General features: G+C 50.0%; 1 protein-coding gene and 1 long non-coding RNA gene across 5 annotated transcripts in view; both read left to right on the top strand.

The window, feature by feature from the left end:
- LOC113113000 (E3 ubiquitin-protein ligase rnf213-alpha-like) overlaps nt 1–19,543 on the top strand; it is an 89,444-nt gene that overhangs the window by 55,660 nt on the left and 14,241 nt on the right. For all 4 annotated transcript variants that reach the window (XM_026279083.1, XM_026279082.1, XM_026279081.1 and 1 more), the window contains 11 exons: nt 4,324–4,434; nt 4,692–4,934; nt 5,009–5,084; nt 5,565–5,599; nt 5,913–6,013; nt 6,575–6,731; nt 6,945–7,119; nt 15,634–15,728; nt 17,887–18,138; nt 18,521–18,653; nt 18,873–18,956. In XM_026279083.1, the coding sequence (XP_026134868.1) occupies nt 4,324–4,434; nt 4,692–4,934; nt 5,009–5,084; nt 5,565–5,599; nt 5,913–6,013; nt 6,575–6,731; nt 6,945–7,119; nt 15,634–15,728; nt 17,887–18,138; nt 18,521–18,653; nt 18,873–18,956 (1,462 nt within the window). The remainder of the gene's footprint in view (nt 1–4,323; nt 4,435–4,691; nt 4,935–5,008; nt 5,085–5,564; nt 5,600–5,912; nt 6,014–6,574; nt 6,732–6,944; nt 7,120–15,633; nt 15,729–17,886; nt 18,139–18,520; nt 18,654–18,872; nt 18,957–19,543) is intronic.
- Nucleotides 81–3,636, top strand: LOC113113001 (uncharacterized). Its single transcript, XR_003293531.1, has 2 exons — nt 81–1,253; nt 3,251–3,636. It is a non-coding gene; the product is annotated as an uncharacterized LOC113113001 (long non-coding RNA).

Genomic DNA, 19,543 nt, shown 5'->3' with positions numbered 1-19,543 from the left:
ATTACAAAAGATTTCTATTTAGTAAATGCTATTTTTTTGAACTTTCTATTCATCAACTAATCCTGAAAAAATGTATCACAATTTCAACAAAAAAAAAAAACAGTTTTCATCCTTGATAATAAGAATAACAATCATAAATGTTTCTCTCAAACCCTAATCCTTCCCTTACCCTATAGTAAGTATTGTGGTGGGGTGAAGTAGGACATGGCACGAGAAGGTGGGTAAATTCCCCGAAGGGTGGATTTATTAAATGGATCCGTGTGAGAGCTGATGGTGCTGTGAGGTGGTTCGGGTGTTCGGTGCTCGGCGTCCTGTCTTGGAAGTGCTCTAGTGCAGTGTGGGTCCGTGCTCTCCGGTGGTGTTGGGACTGGCGGTCACACACTGCTGTCTAGGGCATAAGGAAAAGACAATGTTAGCCAATTCTCGTGGAGACATCTCTCACCTCTGTGCCCGCTTACGGGGTTAATATGGACAGCGGCTGATGACACGCAGGTGTGACTGCTCAGCCCTTGATGAGTAGGCGCAGGTGTGTCTGTGCCATTGCCAGGGCGATGCTGATGAGCGCTCGGGACACGTGTCACACTCTCGCCCCCCCCCCACTGGTCTTCCTATTCCTCTGGAGCAGTGGGAAGATCGCGGGAGGGTGGGGAGTCTGTCAGCATTGGCGTTGGCCGCCCCCGCCCGATGTTGTAGGGTGAAGTTAAAGTCCTGGAGCGCCAGGAACCACCGCGTCACTCTGGCGTTGGTCTCCTTTGCCCGGGCCATCCACTGCAGGGGAGCGCGGTCCGTGAGGAGGGTGAAGTGGCGACCGAGGAGGTAATAACGGAGCTCCAGGACTGCTCACTTGACGGCCAACTCTCTACGGTGGCGTACCGCTGTTCTGCGGGGGTCAGCTTTCAGGCTGATGAACATCACCGGGTGTTCCTCACCGTCATGGCCCTGCGTCAAGACGGCTCCCAACCCGGTGTCGGACGGGTCGGTTTGCAGCTGGAAGGGGCGGTTGAAGTCGGGGTCACAGAGGACCGGTTCCGTCATCAGGGCAGCCTTGATCTTTAGAAATGCAGCTTCTGTTCCGGGGTTCCACACGACTTTCTCCGGCTGCCCCTTCCTGGCCAGGTCTGTCAGGGGAGAAGCTAAAGAGGAGAAGTTACGGATGAAGCAGCGATAATATCCCGCCAACCCCAAAAAGGCCCGTACCTGTGTCTTAGAGGTGGGCCGTGGCGCAGAGAGGATAGCTGCCACCTTCTCCTGAGGTCAGATCAGGCCGCGACCCACCTGATATCCCAAATACTTTGCTTCAGCTAGGGCCAGATGACACTTCCGGGGGTTGTCGGTCAGGCCAGCTCGGCGCAGCTCCGTGAGCACCCTCCACAGCCGTTCCAGATGGTCCTCCCAGGTCTCCGAGCGGACCACGACGTCGTTAAGGTAGGCCCCTGCATAGGCCTGGTGCGGCCGAAGGAGGACGTCCATGAGCCGTTGGAAGGTGGCTGGGGCCCCGTGGAGGCCGAAGGGAAGGACCCGGTACTGCCAGTGGCTGCTTGGGGTGGAGAAGGCCGTCTTTTCGTTTCGCTGGTTCCGTCAGTGGGACGTGCCAGTAGCCCTTGGTGAGGTCGAGAGTGGATATGAACCGGGCCCTTCCCAACTGGTCCAGCAGCTCATCGACGCGGGGCATCGCATAGCAATCAAACTCGGAGTCCTCTTTCAGGTGACGGAAGTCGTTATAGAAGTGGAGGGTGCCATCAGGCTTCGGGACCATTACGATGGGGCTGGACCACGGGCTGGTTCGATCACCCCTAACCTCAGCATCTCCTGTATCTCCTCCTCCCTTCTTCTACCGTGCTGCCGCACACGGTATGTAACGGGGCTGTTTTTTCCCGTGACTGTATAAGGGCCTTGCCAGGTAGCTAGGAACTTGCAGGCAGCTGTGGGCACAAGGACCAGGACGTGATCTCCCCGCTAGAACTCCCGTGGTTGGGTCGCCCGGTTTTAATGCCATTGCTGCTTCTGTTGTGCTCTCACCATATGTTCCCGGACAATGAGCATCACTCTATCAATCCGTTCCCTCATCTCACACACATGCTCAGTGGTGGTTCGGTGTACCGCTGGTTGTTGTTCCCAGGCCTCTCGGGCCACGTCAAGCAGTCCACGGGGCTCTCGGCCGAAGAGCAGTTCGAAGGGGGTGAAGCCCGTGGAGGCCTGATGGATTTCCCGAATGCCGAACAGCACAAAGGCGAGCATCTGGTCCCAGTCCCTTTTGTCTTCGGCTGCCACTCAGCACAGCACCTGCTTCAAGGTTTGATTAAAACGCTCGACGAGACCATCGGTCTGGGGGTGGTACACCGTGGTCCCTAGAGAAATTCCCTGCCTGGTCACCTACTGAAACCGATCATTGTAGAGGTCAGGATAAGGGCGGGGTAAATCACCGTCCCTGGGACTGTCGGAGGCAAGCAGCACGGGACGTTGTGGGGCCTTCCTGTGGGGCTTCCTGGATGGGCGGTTCCCGGCCGGGCTGGCGGGCTGGGTGACCGCGGCAAGGAGGTGGTCGAACCCTGGCCAGTCTCTTCCCAAGAGGACCGGTACGGGGAGGTCTCGAAAAGCCCAACATCTTTCGGCCAAGCGTTGACCGGTACAGTGAGCAGGCACCTCCCTGGTGTCGCCGTGCACTCAGGTTATGGGGAGCTTGGTCTTGGCGTCGGTCCGTGGAGGTAGTATGGAGGTCGTGACAAGGCTGACTGCGCTACCGGAGTCCAGAAGAGCGAGGAATGGCCGTCTGTTCAACTTCACTTCAGCCCGTGGTGCGTTTTCGTTGTGCACGGCGCAGCCCGCCAGCCAGCCAAGGTCGTCCTGGGGAGCGGGGAGCTTCCGTGGGCATGGGCTCATCCTGTGGGCCGGGCCTGCCTACCGAACGCTGGGTGCCCTCCGGCGTGCGCCGCTCCTGGACCACCCATTCGGGGAAATGGCTCTGTCCCCTATCTCCCGGTGTTGGGTGGCCTCCCCCAGCTCTATGGCCTCAACAACTTCGTCTACGTTGGCAGGGTTCCGCATCCCGGCGGCCTGACATAGTGGGCGGGGAAGGGCACGCAAGATGTGGTCGACCACGACGTGCTTCGCTACCTGGTGTATGATGGGACCCCCAGCCAGCAACCAGTGTTGAGCCAGATGGGAGAGGCAAGCGGCTTGGGCCCGAGCTGGCTGCCATGGGTTGAAGGTCCACTCGTGGAACAGTTGGGCGCGCTGATCATTGACGTAGGTCCTCGCAGGAGGTGGTTAGCTCCGGGGGAGCGCGAAGTATGCACGCTGAGCCTCTCCCGTGAGCAGGGGTGCAATGATGCGGGCCCAATCTTCTTTGGGCCACGCCTCCCTCATAGCAACAGTCTCAAACATCTGAAGGTACATCGTTACGTCATCATGGGTGGTCATCCTGGGCAGCAGCTGGGTTGCTTGGACACGGGTGTCAGGTAGCGGAGTTCGCGGGGCTGCGGTCAGGCAGAGCGCAGCCAACTCTCCCTCGGTTTCCCCCTGCTGGGCATCCATGTGTTCTATGATTTTTTTGCTGGCGGATGCTCACCTCGGTGAGATGTTTTATCAGCTCTTCCATCGTCGGGGGAGGAGCGCCACCTGTGGAACCAGAGAAGGTTTGTCAGGTAGAGACCATGAGGGAAAAAAAACAAACAAAGAAATCCAAACCAATTGACTTGTTGCACACGGTGAGGGGTAGGGTCGTCGGTGTCCACTTCACTGAAGTGCCCGTCATTCTCCACCAGTGTGGGAAGGAGGGTAAATTCCCCGAAGGGTGGATTTATTAAATGGATCCGTGTGAGAGCTGACGGTGCTGTGAGGTGGTTTGGGTGTTCGGTGCTCGGCGTCCTGTCTTGGAAGTGCTCTAGTGCAGTGTGGGTCCGTGCTCTCCGGTGGTGTTGGGACTGGCGGTCACACACTGCTGTCTAGGGCATAAGGAAAAGACAATGTTAGCCAATTCTCGTGGAGACATCTCTCACCTCTGTGCCCGCTTACGGGGTTTATATGCAGGTACGCAGGTGTGACCGCTCAGCCCTTGATGAGTAGGCGCAGGTGTATCTGATAAGCGCTCGGGACACGTGTCACAGTATATATAGTTAATTATTATTGTAACCATAAATCATAATGTTTCCAAGCTTTTGACAGATACTGTAAATATTGTGTCAGTTTCTGTTTCTGTTCCACCTTTGCAGTGTGGTGATTACTTTTGTTGATGTTGGTATTATTGTATGCAGTCAAATTGTTGGCCTTTCTCTGCTTCACTTTAACTTCAGTGCTGATCAGTTGACTTATGTTTGTTTGAAGGATTGCACATGCACACCCATGAAGAAAGCTGTTTATCTGATAATGGCTCTGTTCAGAGAGGTCACCTGCCTGTACAGAAGTGGAGACCCAAACATGCACCCTAAACCTGAGGTAAAAACACCAGCACAAGGCGTTTCATGTTCCTGCTTCAGTGTTTAGAGACGTTCAAAAGTACATGAGGATAATAAAAAGTCATGATGTTGTTATATAAAGGATTGTCATGTGGGGAATAACATTTTCTTCCATATTTTGAGATAAAAGAGCTTGATGCCATATGAAAACAACTTTTGGCCCCAGTACAGATTAGATGTGTTTCTGATAAATGTATATCCTATGCCTGATGTTCATGTTGTGTTTATTCTCTGTAGCAGTGTGCTGGCCTTGGAGGTTTCATCAGAAGCTCAGACGTCTTGGTCACTAATGAAATGAGAGCGTTTGCTGAGGCGCTGGTGAATAATGAACTGCGTGCTCTGCGTGTACAAGCACAGACACCAGCCAGAGAGTTTGTGCTGCTGGAGGTCACAGTTCATATGGCTGCAGTCCTGCTGTGTGGAAATCTGCCTTTACTGCATCCACTGCAGCAGCTGGCTCTGTCCCCAAACAACATGACGGTACCAACGCTAACACTAATAACATGACCGAGTGTGTCTGAGCTGGGATATCTCATGTCATCTTCTCCTCACAGGCTTCATTCATCCCCACTATGCCTGATGACATGTTGGCTGTTGCCCAGCAGGCCATGGGACAGCTCCAGTGGTATTGTGAGTCTGGAACAGCACAAAATACACACATACACAGGAGAATATAGTTCACATTGTTTGCCTGCATCTTACAGACAAATCTAATTTTCTGATATAGGTCTGCTGCGTTTGCAAACACAGCTGTAATGTCACATTGTTTGGAGTGAAATAGGTGTTCAGAAAAAGAGGAGGAAATGTATGGCAGGATTTTACTGAAGAATCGTTCACGAGACTAGGAACATGTATTGATAAAGTAAAAGGGAAAACCATATTGAAATCTTTTTGATTTACACATTTTGAGTGTTTGGAGTACACAGACACAACACAACATTTCTACTTGGGGGCAAATTAAATCTCCAGAAATGTTTCTGAGGCAGTAGAACTGCTTCATGGTGTAAGGGTGGTGGAGTTTCGACAGGTGACAAGTCATTCTGCTTTGGGAGGATCAGATATCACTGTTTTATCGTTTCCTAATCTCTGTTGTTCTTCTGATCTTGACAGTCTGCGCTAATGGTCATCCGTGCACTGTTGGAGAGGTAGGGTCATGTGACTTCATTCCTATGATTTGGCTTGTCATCACTGCATTAACAGTATATTTGCCTGGTAATACAGACGAGGCTTTAAGCTGGTCTCAGACTGGTCTCAGAGTCATGTTTTAGTCTGAAGCTGCACAGTGGTAATGTGTGTTTCTAAAGACAGGTTTATAAGTGATGTGAGTGTTGTAACTGATGCTCTGACACAGTGACAGAACACACACTGTTTCTCCTGCATGTGTCCAGTGTGTGTCTCTAAAGACAGGTTTATAAGAGCGATGTGAGTGTTGTAACTGTTTCTCCTGCATGTGTCCAGTGTGGTCGACCCATGGAGGTCAGCCGATGTCCAGACTGTAATGCACAGATCGGGGGAATCAATCACAACCCTGTCCAGGGCTTCCAGTCCACACACATACAGTAAGATACTCTTGCAGCGAACGCTTGTTATTCCTCTTTTAGTTTTGATAAATATAATTGATTAGCTGTCTCTCTGAAATGTTTCTGGTAATGTGATATAATAGGGGTTCATTTGTTAGCATGGTTTAGGATTCAACAGTTTATTCTAGCATTTCTTACCAAAGGTTAATGTGAATTTATTAATATACTTTTGTTCTATGTTAATTCATATCTGTTCATGATACATTTACTAATTACCTTGGAAAGTTAAAAATGATTAGTATATGAAGACAAGATGAATACTGTAAAGGCCGTGGAAGTGTTGTTGTTTTATGTTAACTAGCAATTAAGTAATATTAACATATAGAAGTGTAACTGAACTATACAAAATACAAACTGTAATGAAAATATTAGGGTTTATTCTGTACAGATGGATCTCTTGCTTGTATGACTGGTTTAGACCAAGGATTTTCTGATTAAACATCTTTCCATTACTGCTGATGAAATGTGGAGGTTATCTGCAGTGATTGCAGTGATTAGTCCCTGTAGCCCTGTTTTTGAGGCGTTTCTTCTTCTTCACAGAGGGGACCGTACTCAGGCGGGACACATTCTGGGAGAGGCACATCGTCGTGACCATCCTGACATGCAGGACACTAAGAACATGTCTCCTGCTCCCTTCGCTCTTCTCAGACTCCTCACACACACGTCCATGCTGCTGGGAGCTCACAACAACCCTCAGGTATTACACTCCTGCCTCACATGCTTTACTCTTTAGATTAATGAAGGATATTTATATATGTATACTGTTTAGATTAATGAAGGATATATATGTTTTAAATATTTCTGATAACATGCATACTGTTTTTTGAGTCTCGTTCGATATGGTGCAAGCAGACATTGAGTTAGCTGGATCCAGATGTGTTTGTAGAGCTGAGGACTTGTTTCTGTGTAGACTGTCACACAGATCATCAAGCCTGCTGTTCGGGATCCTGCTGGGTTCCTGATGTCTCATCTGTTGAAGGACATGGAGCAGCTGAGCAGAGCACTGGGTAAAGGGGTGGATGATACGGTCAACACCATCCATCTGACCATCCACAGCCTGCTGGAGCCCCATCAGACCCTCCAGTGTAAGAGCACACGACTGACACACCTGTGACCCGACACACCGATCTCCCGCTTCACTGACTCTAAACACGTCACCGATCTCCCGCTTCACTGACTCTGAACACGTCACCGATCTCCCGCTTCACTGACTCTGAACACGTCACCGATCTCCCGCTTCACTGACTCTGAACACGTCACCGATCTCCCGCTTCACTGACTCTAAACACGTCACCGATCTCCCGCTTCACTGACTCTAAACACGTCACCGATCTCCCGCTTCACTGACTCTGAACGCGTCACCGATCTCCCGCTTCACTGACTCTAAACACGTCACCGATCTCCCGCTTCACTGACTCTAAACACGTCACCGATCTCCCGCTTCACTGACTCTAAACGCGTCACCGATCTCCCGCTTCACTGACTCTGAACGCGTCACCGATCTCCCGCTTCACTGACTCTAAACGCGTCACCGATCTCCCGCTTCACTGACTCTGAACGCGTCACCGATCTCCCGCTTCACTGACTCTAAACACGTCACCGATCTCCCGCTTCACTGACTCTGAACACGTCACCGATCTCCCGCTTCACTGACTCTAACACGTCACCGATCTCCCGCTTCACTGACTCTAAACACGTCACCGATCTCCCGCTTCACTGACTCTAAACACGTCACCGATCTCCCGCTTCACTGACTCTGAACACGTCACCGATCTCCCGCTTCACTGACTCTGAACACGTCACCGATCTCCCGCTTCACTGACTCTAAACACGTCACCGATCTCCCGCTTCACTGACTCTGAACGCGTCACCGATCTCCCGCTTCACTGACTCTAAACACGTCACCGATCTCCCGCTTCACTGACTCTAAACACGTCACCGATCTCCCGCTTCACTGACTCTAAACACGTCACCGATCTCCCGCTTCACTGACTCTGAACACGTCACCGATCTCCCGCTTCACTGACTCTAAACACGTCACCGATCTCCCGCTTCACTGACTCTAAACACGTCACCGATCTCCCGCTTCACTGACTCTAAACACGTCACCGATCTCCCGCTTCACTGACTCTAAACACGTCACCGATCTCCCGCTTCACTGACTCTGAACACGTCACCGATCTCCCGCTTCACTGACTCTAAACACGTCACCGATCTCCCGCTTCACTGACTCTAAACACGTCACCGATCTCCCGCTTCACTGACTCTGAACACGTCACCGATCTCCCGCTTCACTGACTCTGAACGCGTCACCGATCTCCCGCTTCACTGACTCTAAACACGTCACCGATCTCCCGCTTCACTGACTCTAAACACGTCACCGATCTCCCGCTTCACTGACTCTGAACACGTCACCGATCTCCCGCTTCACTGACTCTAAACACGTCACCGATCTCCCGCTTCACTGACTCTAAACACGTCACCGATCTCCCGCTTCACTGACTCTGAACGCGTCACCGATCTCCCGCTTCACTGACTCTAAACACGTCACCGATCTCCCGCTTCACTGACTCTGAACGCGTCACCGATCTCCCGCTTCACTGACTCTAAACACGTCACCGATCTCCCGCTTCACTGACTCTGAACACGTCACCGATCTCCCGCTTCACTGACTCTAAACACGTCACCGATCTCCCGCTTCACTGACTCTGTACACGTCACCGATCTCCCGCTTCACTGACTCTAAACACGTCACCGATCTCCCGCTTCACTGACTCTAAACGCGTCACCGATCTCCCGCTTCACTGACTCTAAACACATCACCGATCTCCCGCTTCACTGACTCTAAACACGTCACCGATCTCCCGCTTCACTGACTCTAAACACGTCACCGATCTCCCGTTTCACTGACTCTGAACGCGTCACCGATCTCCCGCTTCACTGACTCTAAACACGTCCCCGCTTCACTGACTCTAAACACGTCACCGATCTCCCGCTTCACTGACTCTAAACGCGTCACCGATCTCCCGCTTCACTAACTCTAAACACGTCACCGATCTCCCGCTTCACTGACTCTGAACACGTCACCGATCTCCCGCTTCACTGACTCTAAACACGTCACCGATCTCCCGCTTCACTGACTCTAAACACGTCACCGATCTCCCGCTTCACTGACTCTGAACACGTCACCGATCTCCCGCTTCACTGACTCTAAACACGTCACCGATCTCCCGCTTCACTGACTCTGAACACGTCACCGATCTCCCGCTTCACTGACTCTAAACACGTCACCGATCTCCCGCTTCACTGACTCTAAACACGTCACCGATCTCCCGCTTCACTGACTCTGAACACGTCACCGATCTCCCGCTTCACTGACTCTGAACACGTCACCGATCTCCCGCTTCACTGACTCTAAACACGTCACCAATCTCCCGCTTCACTGACTCTAAACACGTCACCGATCTCCCGCTTCACTGACTCTGAACACGTCACCGATCTCCCGCTTCACTGACTCTAAACACGTCACCGATCTCCCGCTTCACTGACTCTAAACACGTCACCGATCTCCCGCTTCACTGACTCTGAACACGTCACCGATCTCCCGCTTCACTGACTCTAAACACGTCACCGATCTCCCGCTTCACTGACTCTGAACACGTCACCGATCTCCCGCTTCACTGACTCTAAACACGTCACCGATCTCCCGCTTCACTGACTCTGAACGCGTCACCGATCTCCCGCTTCACTGACTCTAAACACGTCACCGATCTCCCGCTTCACTGACTCTGAACACGTCACCGATCTCCCGCTTCACTGACTCTAAACACGTCACCGATCTCCCGCTTCACTGACTCTAAACACGTCACCGATCTCCCGCTTCACTGACTCTGAACACGTCACCGATCTCCCGCTTCACTGACTCTAAACACGTCACCGATCTCCCGCTTCACTGACTCTAAACGCGTCACCGATCTCCCGCTTCACTGACTCTAAACACATCACCGATCTCCCGCTTCACTGACTCTAAACACGTCACCGATCTCCCGCTTCACTGACTCTAAACACGTCACCGATCTCCCGCTTCACTGACTCTGAACACGTCACCGATCTCCCGCTTCACTGACTCTGAACGCGTCACCGATCTCCCGCTTCACTGACTCTAAACGCGTCACCGATCTCCCGCTTCACTGACTCTGAACGCGTCACCGATCTCCCGCTTCACTGACTCTAAACACGTCACCGATCTCCCGCTTCACTGACTCTGAACACGTCACCGATCTCCCGCTTCACTGACTCTAAACACGTCACCGATCTCCCGCTTCACTGACTCTAAACACGTCACCGATCTCCCGCTTCACTGACTCTAAACACGTCACCGATCTCCCGCTTCACTGACTCTGAACACGTCACCGATCTCCCGCTTCACTGACTCTGAACACGTCACCGATCTCCCGCTTCACTGACTCTAAACACGTCACCGATCTCCCGCTTCACTGACTCTGAACGCGTCACCGATCTCCCGCTTCACTGACTCTAAACACGTCACCGATCTCCCGCTTCACTGACTCTAAACACGTCACCGATCTCCCGCTTCACTGACTCTGAACACGTCACCGATCTCCCGCTTCACTGACTCTAAACACGTCACCGATCTCCCGCTTCACTGACTCTAAACACGTCACCGATCTCCCGCTTCACTGACTCTAAACACGTCACCGATCTCCCGCTTCACTGACTCTGAACGCGTCACCGATCTCCCGCTTCACTGACTCTGAACGCGTCACCGATCTCCCGCTTCACTGACTCTAAACACGTCCCCGCTTCACTGACTCTAAACGCGTCACCGATCTCCCGCTTCACTAACTCTAAACACGTCACCGATCTCCCGCTTCACTGACTCTGAACGCGTCACCGATCTCCCGCTTCACTGACTCTGAACACGTCACCGATCTCCCGCTTCACTGACTCTAAACACGTCACCGATCTCCCGCTTCACTGACTCTGAACACGTCACCGATCTCCCGCTTCACTGACTCTAAACACGTCACCGATCTCCCGCTTCACTGACTCTAAACACGTCACCGATCTCCCGCTTCACTGACTCTAAACACGTCACCGATCTCCCGCTTCACTGACTCTAAACACTTCACCGATCTCCCGCTTCACTGACTCTGAACACGTCACCGATCTCCCGCTTCACTGACTCTAAACACGTCACCGATCTCCCGCTTCACTGACTCTAAACACGTCACCGATCTCCCGCTTCACTGACTCTAAACGCGTCACCGATCTCCCGCTTCACTGACTCTAAACGCGTCACCGATCTCCCGCTTCACTGACTCTAAACGCGTCTGAACACGTCACCGATCTCCCGCTTCACTGACTCTAAACACGTCACCGATCTCCCGCTTCACTGACTCTAAACGCGTCACGATCTCCCGCTTCACTGACTCTAAACGCGTCACCGATCTCCCGCTTCACTGACTCTGAACACGTCACCGATCTCCCGCTTCACTGACTCTAAACACGTCACCGATCTCCCGCTTCACTGACTCTAAACACGTCACCGATCTCCCGCTTCACTGACTCTAAACGCGTCACGATCTCCCGCTTCACTGACTCTAAACACGTCACCGATCTCCCGCTTCACTGACTCTAAACGCGTCACGATCTCCCGCTTCACTGACTCTAAACGCGTCACCGATCTCCCGCTTCACTGACTCTGAACACGTCACCGATCTCCCGCTTCACTGACTCTAAACACGTCACCGATCTCCCGCTTCACTGACTCTAAACACGTCACCGATCTCCCGCTTCACTGACTCTAAACGCGTCACGATCTCCCGCTTCACTGACTCTAAACGCGTCACCGATCTCCCGCTTCACTGACTCTGAACACGTCACCGATCTCCCGCTTCACTGACTCTAAACACGTCACCGATCTCCCGCTTCACTGACTCTAAACACGTCACCGATCTCCCGCTTCACTGACTCTAAACGCGTCACCGATCTCCCGCTTCACTGACTCTAAACACGTCACCGATCTCCCGCTTCACTGACTCTAAACACGTCACCGATCTCCCGCTTCACTGACTCTAAACACGTCACCGATCTCCCGCTTCACTGACTCTAAACACTTCACCGATCTCCCGCTTCACTGACTCTGAACACGTCACCGATCTCCCGCTTCACTGACTCTAAACACGTCACCGATCTCCCGCTTCACTGACTCTAAACACGTCACCGATCTCCCGCTTCACTGACTCTAAACGCGTCACCGATCTCCCGCTTCACTGACTCTAAACGCGTCTGAACACGTCACCGATCTCCCGCTTCACTGACTCTAAACACGTCACCGATCTCCCGCTTCACTGACTCTAAACGCGTCACGATCTCCCGCTTCACTGACTCTAAACGCGTCACCGATCTCCCGCTTCACTGACTCTGAACACGTCACCGATCTCCCGCTTCACTGACTCTAAACACGTCACCGATCTCCCGCTTCACTGACTCTAAACACGTCACCGATCTCCCGCTTCACTGACTCTAAACGCGTCACGATCTCCCGCTTCACTGACTCTAAACACGTCACCGATCTCCCGCTTCACTGACTCTAAACGCGTCACGATCTCCCGCTTCACTGACTCTAAACGCGTCACCGATCTCCCGCTTCACTGACTCTGAACACGTCACCGATCTCCCGCTTCACTGACTCTAAACACGTCACCGATCTCCCGCTTCACTGACTCTAAACACGTCACCGATCTCCCGCTTCACTGACTCTAAACGCGTCACGATCTCCCGCTTCACTGACTCTAAACGCGTCACCGATCTCCCGCTTCACTGACTCTGAACACGTCACCGATCTCCCGCTTCACTGACTCTAAACGCGTCACCGATCTCCCGCTTCACTGACTCTAAACACGTCACCGATCTCCCGCTTCACTGACTCTAAACGCGTCACCGATCTCCCGCTTCACTGACTCTAAACACGTCACCGATCTCCCGCTTCACTGACTCTAAACACGTCACCGATCTCCCGCTTCACTGACTCTAAACACGTCACCGATCTCCCGCTTCACTGACTCTAAACACGTCACCGATCTCCCGCTTCACTGACTCTAAACACGTCACCGATCTCCCGCTTCACTGACTCTAAACACGTCACCGATCTCCCGCTTCACTGACTCTGAACACGTCGCCGATCTCCCGCTTCACTGACTCTAAACACGTCACCGATCTCCCGCTTCACTGACTCTAAACACGTCGCCGATCTCCCGCTTCACTGACTCTGAACACGTCACCGATCTCCCGCTTCACTGACTCTAAACACGTCACCGATCTCCCGCTTCACTGACTCTGAACACGTCACCGATCTCCCGCTTCACTGACTCTAAACGCGTCACCGATCTCCCGCTTCACTGACTCTAAACACGTCACCGATCTCCCGCTTCACTGACTCTGAACACGTCACCGATCTCCCGCTTCACTGACTCTAAACACGTCACCGATCTCCCGCTTCACTGACTCTAAACACGTCACCGATCTCCCGCTTCACTGACTCTAAACACGTCACCGATCTCCCGCTTCACTGACTCTGAACACGTCACCGATCTCCCGCTTCACTGACTCTAAACACTTCACCGATCTCCCGCTTCACTGACTCTGAACACGTCACCGATCTCCCGCTTCACTGACTCTAAACACTTCACAGATCTCCCGCATCACTGACTCTAAACACGTCACCGATCTCCCGCTTCACTGACTCTAAACACGTCACCGATCTCCCGCTTCACTGACTCTAAACGCGTCACCGATCTCCCGCTTCACTGACTCTAAACGCGTCACCGATCTCCCGCTTCACTGACTCTAAACACTTCACCGATCTCCCGCTTCACTGACTCTAAACACGTCACCGATCTCCCGCTTCACTGACTCTGAACACGTCACCGATCTCCCGCTTCACTGACTCTAAACACGTCACCGATCTCCCGCTTCACTGACTCTGAACACGTCACCGATCTCCCGCTTCACTGACTCTAAACACGTCAACGATCTCCCGCTTCACTGACTCTAAACACGTCACCGATCTCCCGCTTCACTGACTCTAAACACGTCACCGATCTCCCGCTTCACTGACTCTGAACACGTCACCGATCTCCCGCTTCACTGACTCTAAACACGTCACCGATCTCCCGCTTCACTGACTCTAAACACGTCACCGATCTCCCGCTTCACTGACTCTAAACACGTCACCGATCTCCCGCTTCACTGACTCTAAACGCGTCACCGATCTCCCGCTTCACTGACTCTGAACACGTCACCGATCTCCCGCTTCACTGACTCTGAACGCGTCACCGATCTCCCGCTTCACTGACTCTAAACACGTCACCGATCTCCCGCTTCACTGACTCTGAACACGTCACCGATCTCCCGCTTCACTGACTCTAAACACGTCACCGATCTCCCGCTTCACTGACTCTAAACACGTCACCGATCTCCCGCTTCACTGACTCTAAACACTTCACCGATCTCCCGCTTCACTGACTCTGAACACGTCACCGATCTCCCGCTTCACTGACTCTAAACACTTCACCGATCTCCCGCTTCACTGACTCTAAACGCGTCACCGATCTCCCGCTTCACTGACTCTAAACGCGTCACCGATCTCCCGCTTCACTGACTCTAAACGCGTCACCGATCTCCCGCTTCACTGACTCTAAACGCGTCACCGATCTCCCGCTTCACTGACTCTAAACACTTCACCGATCTCCCGCTTCACTGACTCTAAACACGTCACCGATCTCCCGCTTCACTGACTCTGAACACGTCACCGATCTCCCGCTTCACTGACTCTAAACACGTCACCGATCTCCCGCTTCACTGACTCTGAACACGTCACCGATCTCCCGCTTCACTGACTCTAAACACGTCAACGATCTCCCGCTTCACTGACTCTAAACACGTCACCGATCTCCCGCTTCACTGACTCTAAACACGTCACCGATCTCCCTCTTCACTGACTCTAAACACGTCGCCGATCTCCCGCTTCACTGACTCTGAACGCGTCGCCGATCTCCCGCTTCACTGACTCTGAACACGTCACCGATCTCCCGCTTCACTGACTCTAAACACGTCACCGATCTCCCGCTTCACTGACTCTAAACACGTCACCGATCTCCCGCTTCACTGACTCTAAACACGTCACCGATCTCCCGCTTCACTGACTCTAAACACGTCACCGATCTCCCGCTTCACTGACTCTGAACACGTCGCCGATCTCCCGCTTCACTGACTCTAAACGCGTCACCGATCTCCCGCTTCACTGACTCTAAACACGTCACCGATCTCCCGCTTCACTGACTCTAAACACGTCACCGATCTCCCGCTTCACTGACTCTGAACACGTCACCGATCTCCCGCTTCACTGACTCTAAACACGTCACCGATCTCCCGCTTCACTGACTCTAAACACGTCACCGATCTCCCGCTTCACTGACTCTAAACACGTCACCGATCTCCCGCTTCACTGACTCTGAACACGTCACCGATCTCCCGCTTCACTGACTCTAAACACATGTCGTTCCTCTAAACAGGGCCGGTTCTTTATGATCAAATCCTTTCCACTAAAGATGCAAGAAATGCATGGGAGAACGCCATGAACTCTGAAGTCATCACGCATCAGCTGAAGGTAAACAGCATCCCGTCACAGCACCACAAGTTCTTAACAGTGTTCATTTCACTGAAGAAAACTATACATGCTTTCACTAATGACAATGAGATGGTAACCAAATAAATAAAAGGCTTGAATGACGAAAATGTAGTGACATTTTTGTCAACAAATAAAAACAAGACCGGTGTTAGGGAGGGAGGATTTGGGAAGAGATCCAGTCAGAACTGATGTCCTGTGCTGTAGAGGTGCAGACTGAGTGGTACCCGGCGGGACACAAGTGAGCAAACACTACTCTAAACTGTAAACCTGTGGCAGAAAGAGAAGAGCTCAGAGCACGGGTACTGAATTGAGCTCTCTTTCACGTCTTTCTGCACTTGACTGGACAGAATGTCAGTTTTGGAAAGTATTGATGTAAACTAGGGCTGTTGCGGTTAAGAAATTTCCCCTGCGGTTATTATGGGTGGCTCAATAGTGCGATATGCGGTATTACCGCCGTTTATGAAAGAAATCAAAGAGTTCTAACATGTATTACACGTATTTGCGCGTGACTTTGGACAGCAGCAGAAATCTAGACTGGTTATGGGGTCACCTCTGGCTCACCAGCATACACCAGGACAGTGGATTCACCTTGGAGTCGATGCACTTCTTATACAGAAAGTGTGTGTGAGCTCGTTATCTGCTCACGCTCTCTTGGGTATGGGCACTGACGCGGAGGTTATCCGTCACTTCAGCAGGTATGCCAGGTCACGCCTGTATTTGACAGATTTGGCAAAGGCTTCAGCTACTCCTAACTGTCGCCCGGTACCGGTCTCAGCTGTTCTGTTTGATGTTGCTCCTTGACCTGATGCTTGAGGGGGCAGCTGCGCTGGATGACCGGGGACACTCTAAACACTTACCGTGAAAAACGCTTAACATGGCTTAATGTACTAAGACATTATTGTGATATTAACAGTGATATTAACAGACCAAACTCATTAAAAATCATACTAAAAAAGTATACTATCTATAAATAAATCAGATGAGCCCTGAATATGAATGCAACTCATTTAATAACACATTAAGCCTTTTCCTCTCATAATAGAAAACCATTAAGAAAACGCTTAATGTGGCTTAATGTACTAAGATAGTGATTTTTAAAAACCAAACTCACTAAACATTAATAAAGTATACGAATGCACAGTGACAAATTTAAAAAACAAGAAGGCCACAGCCTCATAAAAAAACAACAGTACACTGCGGTTTCTATCTTTCCTCTGCGGTTTGCTTGTCAATAGCGCGGTTTTACAATATTAAGTTATCGCGACAGCCCTAATGTAAACACAGTCGATTATGTCTTTATTGAACATAAACAGTTGGGAGAATATCAGATGTGTAATAGTGTATTTGATCTGTGCATTCGGTCTTAAACTGACAGCAGTCTAATAATCTATATTATATATATATATATATATGATGTCCGTCATTAATGTAATCTAACAAGACAAAGAATCACTCACTGCTCTTGACTGAAGAACTTTAATAGGGATTCATCTATATTTCATTTATACAAATAAATATGTCTGCGAGAAAGAAAGACTGTTGAATGGAAGTTGCTATAAAGACTGCATATATAATTAATTATAAAGAAACAAGAACATGGTCATCTTTTTAAGTAGCTCTGTTTCATTTGAAGATAAATAAAGACATGTTATATCAGTTACAGCAGTTAAATCTGTGTCTGTATTGCATGTTCATACTTTAATATCATTCTTATAAACAGGTGGTGTTCTCCAGGAGTAGTTTATATAATGGGCTTTGACATTTTCAGATGATTCATTACAATTTAACTAGACCCATTAGATTTAAGTAATAGATTTAAGATTTCTACTGTAGATTTAGTCGAGTAAAACTAAAACGGTTCAGATGACTAAAATAGGACTAAAACTAAATGGCATTTTAGTCAAAAGACTGACTAAAAATTAAGACAAAATTAGGTTCATTTAGTTGTGTATATCATGCTGGATTTTTCCATCTCTTTCTCAATCCCATCTATCATCAATCTAAAAGCTGCGTGGTTGATTAGTTGTTGCATGAATGAGCTCAGTAGTCGAATGCTTCTAATAACCGTAGATGAACTGATTATATGAAACGATGATTAGTTGAAGCTCTGCTTTCCATTATTGTGTTTTTCTCTCAGGTGTTGGAGCATCAGCTAAAGGAAGTGAACGCTTTCATCAGGGAAGACGAGCGAGTGTCCTCTAATCTGGTGATGAAGTTGGCGTTTGGGGAACCAGGTCTTTTCCTGCGCTCTCTGCCCAAGAAGTCCCTCCTCCATAATTCATCCGTCTGGAGCTGTCGGAGGAAGGTGTCCATCCTGAGTCTGACGCACATCGTGGAGCAGAACGACGGCCGGGACACTCTGCCTGTGCTCTGGAGGTTCCTTCACAGGGTGAGAGATCACAAACTACCACCATTTCTCTCTCTGTTGAACAGCTTCTGACCAGATGGAGCATGTGTGTTCATTATCACGGTCTGCTCCGCTTCCATGTTAGTCTGATTGACATATAAAGGACTAGTTTGCTCTGATTTAACATGCTGGTTTAGTAGTGGGTTTATTTGCTGTGATAAAACATTGAGGGAAAGATATGTTAAAGTAATGGTAAAGACTTGTAGAGAAAGCACAGAAAATGTAGACTTTGTAATCCTAATGTATGTTTCCTAATTCGTCAGTGTAAAGTTAGTTTAGTGATAGTTTTGAGTTCAGGATGTGGTTTGTCTGTGGGTGTACTGATACTGAGACTAGTGTGATATTAACCAGCTGTTTATTTTAGGAAGCAGAGCTTCGGCTGGTGAGGTTTCTTCCTGACATCCTGGTTCTCCAGAAGGATCTGGTAAAGAGGTTCCAGAACGTGACAGACCTGAGCTACAGCACCATAGGAGAGTTCCTGCACAGCCAGAACACAGGTCCTGCACATATTACACATCTGAGAGATGATTGGTTACTGTCTTAGGGCCATTCATGAGTTATAATAAATTAATTGTTAATTAAAAGCTTGCTGATGGTTGGTTTACCCATTTCAGCACAAATGTGCTCAGTAATCATGCAAGCATATGCCATTTCTCTAGAAATAAAGATTACGTTCATTACAAACTCAGTGATGGTGCCATGTTTTCCTTCAACAGCTTCACTCTCTGCCTGGTATGAAAAGCGCATAAACATATTTTTGTCAACGTGGAACCAAATCAGGGTATCTCTGGCTAACACAGGTAAGACACCTGCTCCTTACAGGGGACCCATTTTTGCATCGATTACCTTAAAATATGGTCAGATCTCCAATCAAGTCACAATTACAGACAGACATAATCTGACCCTCACAAACAGTTGTACTTGTTCAGAGTTGTATTGAAGACAGTGAGTGATCATTGACAGAGCAGGCTGGATAAACTACGTCAATCTCTGTGTTATTACTTCTCTGAAAGCTAAATAGAGTCAGATAAGGAGATGAGTTTGGACGTGTGTGATGCTCTGCCTTTAAATTAAAGGCACAAATCCTTAAAAATGCATTGAAGAGATGCACAAAGCTGAACAAGGCTATAAAAGCATTGCTTAAGACCTGGGTATCATGAATCCTTGGGAAGATACTCTGTCTACAAATGTAGAAACTTCTGGACTGACGCTGACTGATGCTTCATCACTTAATGTATTCAGTAAAAACAGTTGTTTGTGTGTTATTAGTTAGGTCAGATTATAATTGTGGCTTAACTCAAGATCAGACCTCGTTCAGAAATCCCTATCTATATAAAGTGTCCCTGTAGTGAAGTCAGTCATGGACAGAGGGGTTATCTGTGTGTGT

The sequence above is a fragment of the Carassius auratus genome, chromosome 13 (assembly GCF_003368295.1).
Source record: "Carassius auratus strain Wakin chromosome 13, ASM336829v1, whole genome shotgun sequence".
NCBI classification, from domain to species: Eukaryota; Metazoa; Chordata; class Actinopteri; order Cypriniformes; family Cyprinidae; genus Carassius; species Carassius auratus.
This window is presented reverse-complemented; position numbering and strand designations above follow the sequence as displayed.